The sequence below is a fragment of the Sturnus vulgaris genome, chromosome 5, assembly GCF_052056855.1.
Source record: "Sturnus vulgaris isolate bStuVul1 chromosome 5, bStuVul1.hap1, whole genome shotgun sequence".
Classification (NCBI taxonomy): Eukaryota; Metazoa; Chordata; class Aves; order Passeriformes; family Sturnidae; genus Sturnus; species Sturnus vulgaris.
The window spans coordinates 5,444,809-5,456,370 of NC_142247.1; the positions used below are offsets into that span (position 1 = coordinate 5,444,809).

An 11,562-nucleotide genomic window follows, 5' to 3' on the forward strand; every position below is an offset into this window, starting at 1 on the left:
TCAGCAGTTACTCTCAGCATCACTTGACAAAATCTTAAACCTGAAAAGTCACAGTCACATAGCATAGAACTGTCCTAGTCCATATTGCTGCAAGGAAAGAGACTCACATGCTGGGATCCCGTGTAAATTTTTTAATATAAGAAAACATAAGAGCTCTGACATTTTTCACTTACCCCAGAGTAGTTATTCCATGTTAGTATGATGAGGAAAGCTAACTTGAGGAATAATTCATTAAATTAATCTAGGAAGAGGTTATCATGCTATCATAGTAAAAGTTGAGATTACCCCAACACCTTCTGTTTGGAAATATATATGTAAACTGTGATAGATCTGCCTGGGTTTTCCTGATTTCTTGATCTGATTTCCTCCTGATTCTTATTTTTTTGTAAACAGGAAAACACGGCATGTGAATATCCTGCTTTTCATGGGTTACTCAACAAAACCCCAGTTGGCTATTGTTACACAATGGTGTGAAGGGTCCAGTTTGTATCACCATTTACACATCATTGAGACCAAATTTGAAATGATCAAGCTAATTGATATTGCACGACAGACTGCACAAGGCATGGAGTAAGTATTGAATGACTTGTCTGCAAATGAGCACTGGGGCAATGTTTACTTATCCCCTTCACACTCTGGGTGTCATTGGCAAATAAGGCCAGCTCTCTGCTCACTGGGCTGAGCCCAGGGTCCTGTCTCAATCATCAAAGCATTTGGGGAAAGTATCAGAGCTCTCTGAATAGCAGGTTTCAGCATCTGAAGAGAATACACCTGTTTTGTTCTAAGGATTGTAAATAATCCTTACTCCCATAGAGGGCCATTGAGTTAGAATTTACCAAACTAGCCAAATACTGTGTGTCAAAATCAGAACACTGCTGTAAGACCAGAGAAATTGCACCTCAACTTAAAAGCCACTATGATGATTGCAGTTCATTGTGCCTTTTTTCTACTCAGTATTCCATTACATTTTCAGTCAGGAGGCGTGGAGGTGTTTGCAGCAAGCAGCCTTAGCCTTCTGTTAGCCTGTGCATCTCCCCAGGCTCCATCTGTAGGTAGGGGAGATGCAGAAGCTGTTTTGTGAACACGATTCAAAGCAGAGACACAAATTGGGGCTTTTCCAGCACTTTTGTGCCAATCTCATTGACTAAACAAAGAGCCATGGGAGACTTATTCAGACTGTATCTGCTGTGGCACAAGTACTTTCCTCTGTGTTCCCTGCCATCTGTTTATCCAGGCTGCAATCAGGGGATCTTTTTTCCACTCCTCTACTAAAAAGCAGTCAGTGTACCCGAGTACACATTGAGACTGGGAAGCACATTTAGCTCCTGCAATTTAGAAACACCTTATCTAAAGCTGTGACTAGCTCACAAAATCTTGACAGTCCCCATTAAGGCTAGGAGGCAGAACTTTCAGCATGAAATTGCATGAAAGAAGTTACTGAAGTTCTTTTTACTGTGAATGTTGAACTAGAATTGAAAAGCAGAAGTTGGAGCATAATTGTTATTCATTAGCATTGTATCAAAATTGTCATTCAGTAGCATCAGATTTGAGCTGGAAATCTAAGCTTTATTTTGTTTTTCCTGTGAATGTTGTTGAAACAGTCATGGGTAACTGAAGTTTTACTGCCTGCATAAATGTGCAGTTTCAATGTCGACAGAATTTATCTTTCAGTAGTACAATGAATTTTGAGTTGTTGATTGGTGAAATATTATCTAACCCACCTAATGTGTTATATTCCTTTTCAGTTATTTGCATGCCAAGTCAATCATCCACAGAGACCTCAAGAGTAATAGTATCCTTTCCCAGAGATGTAATTTTGGAAACTGAAAGCATTCCTGTTGGGTTTTTTTCCTCTGCCAGAAATTAACTTACTGATGTGAAAAGCTGTTCATGTGTGAATATTTGCCAAATAGAAATTTTACTGAGAAAGGGAAATATCATTAATAACAAAATAGGAGATGCTTTGTGTCTTTTGATTTGGTTGTAATAACATAGGGAGTTTTAGTTGGTATCACAAAGATTTATTTTTTTTTTCATCCTTTGGTTTCTTCATGTAATGAAAGATTATGTGAGTTGGCTCACGGAATATTTTCAGCTTTTCTCATTCTTGGCATTTCATGAAAGCCACCTGGCCGTGATCTGTTCAGCACTGGCCCAGTCATTACTTACATAACACTTGCATACCATAATTCACCATGCTGGGTGCTTAAAACCTGTGTGATGTAGAAACTTCCTTCAGTGGTGGTGAGTGGTTAAAACTGTCATGTTCGTGTTGCAAATTTGTAACTGTTAATTGTTCTTTTAGGACGTTGTTTGTCTGTTTTTCCCTTAACCTTCCCCCCTTAGATATTTTTCTTCATGAAGACCTCACAGTAAAAATAGGTGATTTTGGTCTAGCTACAGTGAAATCACGATGGAGTGGATCCCAACAGTTTGAACAGTTGTCTGGTTCCATTCTATGGATGGTAAGCAAGGGGGAAATGGTGAGCTCGTTTCAACAAATTTATTGACCTTTGGCCAAACTTCCTGCTCCTATTCCTCTGGCACACTGACATATAAAAGCTGGCTTAAGCTGGAAAAGACAAGCAGTAATAGGAAGTAGTAAATGAATGTTTTTCAATTCTTCTTTAAGCATGTGTTTTCCAGTAGTCAGCAGAAGAACTTTAGTGTCTCCATCTTTTATTCTGAGGTTTATACTGAAATGAAAATGGTGGCTAAGGAAAATGAGTATCATTAATCTAGGGTTGAGGAGAGTGAGAGAAAAGTCTTGCAAAACGTCCTGCAAAAGAGTAGAGGAACTAGCTCAGCAAAAAGTAAGAGGCTCTTAAGTTTTAAGGATTCAAGAGGAGGTGCTTCATACTGTAATCTCCTGTGCAGCTCCACTTCCCTCTTTTCTCCCTGGAAAAACTTAAAGCTCTGTTAGCTGCCATCATTTTCAGTGTCATTAGAACACTAGTTTCCAAAAACCTTCTCAGCCTGGCCAAGGTCACTTTTCACTGTCAGAGGAATGAAAGGGATCACCAAGCTGGAATGAAACAATGAATTTTGAGAATCATGTCAGCACCCACTCTGTATTAGGACCCAGTAACACCTGAAGGCAAGAGTGGGCTTTGCACCTGTACCCTGGACAAGTGCATGTTTTGTTCCTGGTAGGTGAGGTGCAGCACAATGTAGAGAAATAAAAACTAATTCTTGACTTTTCTGATGCAGGCACCAGAAGTTATTAGGATGCAAGATAAAAACCCATATAGTTTTCAGTCGGATGTGTATGCATTTGGGATTGTTCTCTATGAATTGATGACTGGACAGTTGCCATACTCCAACATCAACAACAGGGACCAGGTAAGGGGAGGCACTGACTGCAATCAAGTGTGGTCTGAAACAGAGATTGATTCAGCCTTGGCTGCTGAACTTTCTGATGTTCTGTGTGTTTGATGTTTCTAATTCTGATGCTGTGAGATGACATTTCTGCATATTCTAGATCTGCCTCAGCCACATAGGAACAATTTACTTAGTTCTCTTGAGGTATTTTTTTTGTGTCCTTTTTATTTTAAATATAGATTTTCAGCTTCTGAACTGGTTGCCAGGATACTTATTAGGGAGAGAGCAGATTACTTAATAGTAATCTAGTTTAGAATAGTTCTGCAAAGGCGAAATGATCCCCCATATATATGTTCAGTTATTATTCTCGTTGTCCCCATCCCTCCACTTGAAGTGAATAATAAATAGTGCATCTACAGGACTGACAAAACAGAAGAGCAGTCATCTCACCAAATGTTTTATATTAATTTCTACTTTGAGAGAGCATGCACCATCTAACTGACTTGCAGGATATAGCATTTCTGAAATCCTGCTTGATGGACTATATAACTTTACAGAGTCTGGGGATCCTGTAAGAAGGTTACTTAATTGTGAACAAATATTCCTTAAATCTTAATGATCCCACACACCATAGCATATCTCCCCAGCATGGGCACGTTTGGGAAGGTATACATGATTCATTATTTCTGGCTAACCTGAAAATAGGACCTGTGCATCAAGAACTTCAGTGTAAACTCATCTGTGTCTGAGCAGTGATGTATTTGTTACTTCTGTGTCCTCATCCCTTGTTTTTTCACTGTCAGTACTTGAGAATTGAAACCATAGCAACGTTCATCTGTGAATGCCATTTTATAAGGCTGCTTCCATATCTGCCAGAACACTTCATCCCAATTCATCAAATTTGGAGTGACTCCTTTTTAGATTTTTTTTTTCTTTTTTATAATTTTGGTTTTGCCTTTTGGAGGAAGGGAAATACCTGGATTCCTGGCCAGATGGATCCAGCCTTCTAAAAACAGTATTTGGCCCCGTTTAGCTTTTACCTTTTGAGATCTGAAAGATGAACCTAGTGCTGTGGGAGCTTATAATGAAGTGGTGAAATAAATTTTAAAATGCAAGTGAAGCCAACATGTGTGATTTGATGTCTTGAGTTTTGTCACTCCTTGTCTATTATATGAAAAGTTGTAAATATTCTTCACTCTCTGGTGAATTTACATCATCTACTATGACACAACCCAGATTCTTAGTGAGCATTCTTGTTATACCTGAGTGTTTCTCTCACTTCAACAGATTCTTCTAGACTGTTGTTGTAGTGATATTCTTTTCTCTAGTCTAAAATAAAAGATTAGCCCCTATATTATTTGTAAAGAAACTATTTGAAACATTTATAATAATGAATTTTGAATAATTTTAACTTGTGCGATTATTTAGAAAATACTAACTGCTAGATAATGGTAAGTCTGATTGCAGCAGAGGTAAGGAATGCAGTACACAAGTCTCTACTAGGAAATCCTGCTCTGGCACATGGGGAATTCTAAAGAAACCATATGGGAGTTTTCTGTTCCTCCTTGCTGCCAACACAGATGTGACTGAAGCAGAAAGTTAAAAAAGGACCAGGATTGTGTTAGTATAAATAACATGTATAACATGCTTGAGATGGGAGGGTTTTCTGCTGGATTTTTTTCCCAGTATTAAGCTATGAAATAGTTACATTTCATTAGAGGGAAGGTGAGATACACCTGCTGGGTTGTGTGAGTACTCAGCAAAGGCAGTGATTACTGCTGCAGCATGAATGGATCTTTGATTAGCTGGTTTGGAAGTGCTTTTTAGTGTCAGTGCCACTGCAGTACTCAAACCACATTGCAATTGACCTTGGCTCGACATGATGATGTTTGATGGTTTTTTATATATATACAAGAGATGATTAACCATATTTGTGTTTTGTTTTGCTGCTTCCTCTCAGTTTACTTTGTTTTATGCTTAAGTTTTATCCTTAGGGGAAATAGAAGCCTTCCATGTTGAAAGAATTACTGTAAAAATACCAAGCCTGTCTGTCTCCTCTACTACAGAGAAGAGGCAGTTTCTCTTTTTCTTTTGAGGATTTTTTTCTTTCTTTTTTGTGAGAGTGGGGGAGGTGGTCAGATGTTAAGAATAAGCTTTTGTGTTGGAAAAAGTAGATGATGGAATCAATTCTCAGAAGGTGAAAGGTTTTAATATCCAAAGTCCATGTGTTTCTTAAAATACCTTTCAATGTGAAGTTGTTGATTTGTAATATAAAACAGAATATTTCTTTTTACAGAATATTTATTTTTAGACATTCTGTTCCTGCCACAGAGTTTCTTGTTCTTGATTTTGTCAGTTTTTGACACCAAAGAACCATTCCTTAGATGGTTATTGCTATAAATGGTAACCATTTACTAGTGTTCAAGTTTCACAGAAATCTCTCTGAGGAGGAGGAAAGATCTAATTTTTTCCCTGTACTGAATAGGTTAGCAAGCATTACTCTAAGAAATTTGTCAATTTTAATACCAGATAATGCTTTCTGGGAGCAGAAAGCTTGCTGCTGCAACCAAAATAGTCTAGCAAAATGTTCACCTTTTGTTACTGTTTATTTTATCAACTCAACTTCTTCCTCTTTCATCCTTTTTCCCCTTAAATAAAGATAATTTTCATGGTGGGACGAGGATACCTATCTCCAGACCTCAGCAAAGTACGGAGCAACTGTCCAAAAGCTATGAAGAGATTAATGGCAGAATGCTTAAAAAAGAAAAGAGATGAGAGACCCCTTTTTCCACAGGTGAGAAATGCTAATTTTAATTTCAAAATGCAGGTATTAAAATGACCTATTATATGCAAAGTTGTAAATACTTTAAAACAGTTACAACTAGAAAAGTTGTAAACACTGTGTATTTGGAAAAGTATTTACATGATGGAGAAAGTTGCAGCTGGGAGATAATGAAAGTAATAGTCACAATTAGACACACAAATTAGTTTTTGGTATATGTGCTCAGAAATGTTTACACTGCCCTCCTTGCTCTCCCTCAAGCTTCATGAAGGGAAATGGATAATTTTGCCACAGAACTTGATTTTTTATTTTGTGCCTGCTGAGGAAGGTTTGGGTTCAAAAAGCTTGAAAGGGAGGAGGGCAAAAATCTGTTGGGTTTTTTTTTTCTTTTTTTCCTGTTTTGAATGTAACCAAATCGTTTTCAAAAGATAAGGAGCTCCCCCTGCTGACTTTTTGCTAAATTTTATTAAGCAAAATGCTGACAGAGCTGGGTTGGTTTGTAGCAATGGCAGGTATAGGTACTAGGGCATAGACAAGGAGCCCAATAAAAAGCAAGTGTTTTCACTGTGCTTAGAGGGAATCCATGTGCCTTTAAAAAGGAGGAAATTCCCCAATTGTCCTTTTCACCTTCCTTAGGATATAAACACCAAGAATGCAATACACTGAGCTATATTTTAAAAGTCCTTTTTTTAACATGTGTTTAAATATTTTTCTGCAGTTAATTGATATTGTGCCTTTGGTTTTAAGAGAGAGAATTCCAGCTTTAGAACAACAGGTTTGATCAAATATTTTCTATGTTTTAGATTCTTGCCTCCATTGAGCTTCTGGCCCGGTCATTGCCAAAAATTCACCGCAGTGCATCTGAGCCCTCGTTGAACCGGGCTGGCTTCCAGACAGAGGATTTTAGTCTTTATGCTTGTGCTTCTCCAAAAACACCCATCCAAGCAGGGGGATACGGTGGGTTTCCAGTGCACTGAAACAGAATGTGAAAGCCTGTGCCTGTGTGTCTGTGTGCTGGTGTGTCCTGTGAGTGCAAGGGGTTTGTTCTCAGTTCCTACCAGCTCCGACTGTAGGGTTTGCTGAGGGAACAGAGCCTCACTTCCTAACACTGGGCATTGAATGTTCCCAGCACAGTCTGTGTTGGTGACAGTGCCCTGGGAACAGCTGGCACAAGAAGAGCTGTAATGCCACGTAAGAGACATGGGAAAAGTCACTTCAAAACAAGCAAAAATCTTCTTAAGGTTATCGAGTGTCATTTTTGCCTGGTTTGATTGGAGTTAGTTACTCAGGAGTGTATTTGATTTGAATCTACTCAAGCTGTGGTGGTCTGTTGTTTTGGGGGTTGGGGGTTTTTTACTTCATTTGAGGTCATTATATTTGAGCAATAAGCTTTAGAGTCTTCGTTTAGTAATGCTATTCATGTGGGAAACACTTGGAAAAATGAACTTAGCTTCAAGGCTGAACACAGTCAAAACTTTATTGTGGTCAGCAGAAGTGAGCAGATACAACACAGAATCCAAAGAAAGCCCTGACTGAATAACATGTGACTCTCATCTTAGAAGTGGAAGTTTCAATTAGTACAATTTAGGGAACATCTCTTCCTGCAGAAGAGTGGTGAATGGGTTGGGGTTATTTTATGTTACATTTTTTCTCTAAATATTCTGACCTGATATAGTTTACACCATCTCCAAATGTTCTGTTACAATGCAACACAGAAGAAATTCTCAATCTGCTTTTGCCAAGCTGCAAGGCTAGTACTGGTAATGGTGCCTGTATCCTTCAGTTAGTACAGATTTCAACATTTATAAAAGCATTTTAAATCTCAAGCATGACCAAATGCTTTCAGAGGAAAAATGCTGCTAACACCCATAATAGGAAAAGAAGATTTGAAAAAGCAGTTTTGTTCATGGAAATCAGTGTTATTCCACGAATTTTGTTAAGATGAAAGATGTTAATTATTTTAATATTGTTAAAACGCACTGAACATGCTTCTCTTCAGTGACAAATTGATTTTTTTACTTCCATGTAAAAGCTGCTAGTTTGACTTGGCAGAAGTGAATCAGTTGGACTTGATATCTAACTGAGAAAGTTTGACACCTTACCTGCCAGCTCACTTTGGAGACTGTATTTTTCTCTGGAGCATTGCTCTGGAACAAGTGCATCAGAGTAGTGGTTCAGGTTATATCAGTCTTTAATGTCAGATGTGAAAAAAAGAAGTGCAGACAGTGTTCTTGCATGTTATGAGATGAGTTATGTAGTTTTACTTGGTTTAAACTGCTGAACTGTGAGTTTTCACAGATGACTCTGCATTGAAAAGAAGCTATTGCTGCTCTTGTTAGGACTTCAAGGGCCAGAAGTGTTCCAAGGCCTCTGATTTACACACACACAGAGAAGTTTGCCTGTTGCTAGCAATACGTTTCTGAAATAGATCAGGAATTCCAAAATGTTTTGGTTTACTGCTGTCTGGCAACTGAGCCTTTTAAAATGGGAAGCAGAGAGCTTGAAGAGATGTAGGCAATTTTTACATTTTCTGGATGGATTATAATGGTCTCTTTGGCTTCTGCTGTTGGAATAGTTTGGGAGCTAACTTTTCTCCTTTTCTTAGTTAAGAAAATTTAGCTGTTGAAGTCTCTGTCTATGGAAATAGTTACAGAGGACAGAAGTTGTTACTGTTTTAGAAAATCTGTTCCCCATCTTCCTGGTAGCATCACCTCATTTTGGCAGGCTTATCCTGAAATGAAAACAGAGCTTAAGTGTTATTTTCCCCTCTCATTCTTTATTTTGTGTATCTGTTCTAGCAGTGATGAGGAATGTTTCCAAAGCTGTGGGGTATGGTATTCAGTACAGAGCAAAGAGGATGCTACTGGGTCTCCTTCAGAACCTAGAAATGGGGCATCCCACACAGAAAAGTCTTACCCACACAGGGAGTTGCAGAGAATGCAGAATTATCACCATTGCCCTGCCCAGGCTTATTCTTGTTCAGGTCTGCCAGATCAATTCAAACCAGTTATTCCTTGGAGTTATTTATCCTCCTTCTTAAGATTCTTCATCTGTGTTGTCAGAGCTACAATTATAGGGGGGAAGTGCTGCCATCCTTAGACACATTTGGCCCCATTTCCTGCTGTAAGGTCAGTGCATTCTTCCTGTGTCACCTGTTTTTATTGAGTATTTTGTGTTCCATGGCCATAATGTGATTTTAGTTTCTCACTAAACTTTTTATGAAGCCTAAAAGGAGGCTACTTTGTGGATCATTAACTTTGTCTGACAGAGAGGCATTTAGAGGTTTCATTTCTGTAAGTTCTAATTGCTGCTTCAATGAGATTTGGGAGTACCTGTGGGATAAAGGTGCCTAACTACACCTGTGGATTTGGGCCAGAGTTCTCAAAGGTGCAACTCAGCTATACTGTTTAGAAACAGATACCTGTTGGCTCTGAAAACATGCCTGTGGGACCCTAGGTTTATCTGGAGGAGTAATTTATACTAGGTGAGATACCTTTTTATTTTACTTCCCTACGTATCAGTACAGAAACCAAGTCTGTCTTGGTCCTTTCAAGGTCCTTTGTCCTTGCTTCCAAATTTTTACTTACCCAGTGGATAGTATCCATACAAAAGATCAGCACAAGATCCAACAGAAAACTACCTCTTTTTTTTTTGTTTTTTCTATGTCTGTGAATGTAAATCAGGCAAGGTGTTGGAATCTGATGCTTCCCTACAGTAAATCAGTCAATAGATTCAGTAGATAAGGCTGGCACAGGGCTGGAAGAGAACCATTCTTCTTATGATTCTTCTGACAAACATGGCCTCTACCCCAGGATAAGGAGAGCAGATAAGATGATCTGTGTATACATTAGTAACCTCATGAATTCAGATAGTTTACAAACTGGTGAGAGTACAGAATGGTAGCTGCATCTTAAATCCTTCCAGGAATCGGGGGCAGCAGGTTCACTCAGAACATGCCCTTATTTTATTGCATTGTTTGGAGGCAACATCAAAGATCTTGATCATCTTTTTAGTCCAGATTTTTTTGAAAGTGTGCATTTAAAATAGTTTGCACTTGCTCTGCATGAGATGAGCATGAAAAGACTGTAGTAGCTGACTTGAGAGGGGTTTTTAACAAGTGTGTACTTTCAGATGCTCTCCATCCTTTGGAAGGAAATGGCTTTGCTACCAGTCAAAGCAAATATCTGCAGTTCTGCTTGATAAAAAGCACCTCAGATGTCTGGCTCACAATGAATATAAATATCTGGGGTTTTTTATTGTAGCAAGTTGCTAAGCATGTGGTTTCATAGCTTGATGTGGATAGGTACCTATACCTAGGGAAAGCTGTTACTGGCAATTGTTTTATACATGTTCAACCAACATAATCCCCTTATTAGATGGCCATGTTACCTATTTTGGTCTCCTATTGATTTGAGATCAGATTAATACTGGAATTTTGAAGGGGGAGATTGAGCATTAGCTTGTCAAAGAAAATATGTTTGCTAAGGTTTTGTTTAAATGTCAGGGAAGTCTGAAAATTATCTTTTTAAGGCTATCATTCTAGCTCTTTATTTCTGGTCCTATTTTTCCATTGCTCTTTGCCAATTAAAGATGCTGGTTTTTTATGAAATCCCTATATGACTATTAAAATCTGAATTATTACCAGAAGTAGGCAGAAGGACAAGATGAGTAATGAAGGAGCAATCTCTTTTTTATAAATTGATCTTTAATCACCAGTTTAGAAAGGCAGACTGAAAAATAAATTAAATAGAGCACATTTTGAAAGTGTAGCTAAGCATAAATATCACTTAAAAATTGGCCTCACAGGCAATACTTGGTGACTTTTTTGTCTTTCTCTTAAAAGAAAACATGTATTAAACTTGAGATGTTTCTAGAAGATACTATGAAGAGAGTTGGGAGGTCAGTGAATGTAGCAGAAAAAAACAAGAAAAAATTACCCAATATTTAGAGTATTTAGAGCAAGAGTTTCATCTGGTGGTAGAACTAGTAAAATATGCAATTAGATCCATCATGAAGCTTTTATTCTCTTGTTGGTATAACTGAAGCCTGCCACCACAGTCTGTAAAGATAAAGAGCTTGAGGCCTGTCATAACTCCCTGTGCCACCATTACTTTGGCTTTCTGGTGTACTCCCTTCTCATTTCCTACAAGACACAGAGCCCTTTCCCTGCTTTCTTCAAATTCCCTTAGAACTGGGTCAGCTCTTCCTCACAGGCCTTTAGATGCTTTTTCTTCCCCCTCCTAGTGCAGACAACTTCTTGGTTCTCCTCTTTGTAGAGCAAGACATTGCATAGAATTAAAGCTATAAGCCTAGAATTCTGTTTGCATGGCTGTTTCTGTTTTGTTTCTAGTGTTCAGAATAAGAATCTTGAGGAAAAAACAAAGCCAGCAATACAGACACTCTGTAAAAGATGGAAGGACACCAGATAGGGAGCAGTTGTTTGAATGTTATGGCATTCA

General features: G+C 38.3%; 1 protein-coding gene across 2 annotated transcripts in view; it reads left to right on the forward strand.

The window, feature by feature from the left end:
* BRAF (B-Raf proto-oncogene, serine/threonine kinase) overlaps window positions 1-11,562 on the forward strand; it is an 84,578-nt gene that overhangs the window by 63,184 nt on the left and 9,832 nt on the right. For both annotated transcript variants that reach the window (XM_088164674.1, XM_014869946.2), the window contains 6 exons: window positions 394-570; window positions 1,746-1,792; window positions 2,347-2,465; window positions 3,211-3,342; window positions 5,981-6,115; window positions 6,907-7,060. In XM_088164674.1, coding sequence (XP_088020800.1) covers window positions 394-570; window positions 1,746-1,792; window positions 2,347-2,465; window positions 3,211-3,342; window positions 5,981-6,115; window positions 6,907-7,060 — 764 coding nt within the window. The remainder of the gene's footprint in view (window positions 1-393; window positions 571-1,745; window positions 1,793-2,346; window positions 2,466-3,210; window positions 3,343-5,980; window positions 6,116-6,906; window positions 7,061-11,562) is intronic.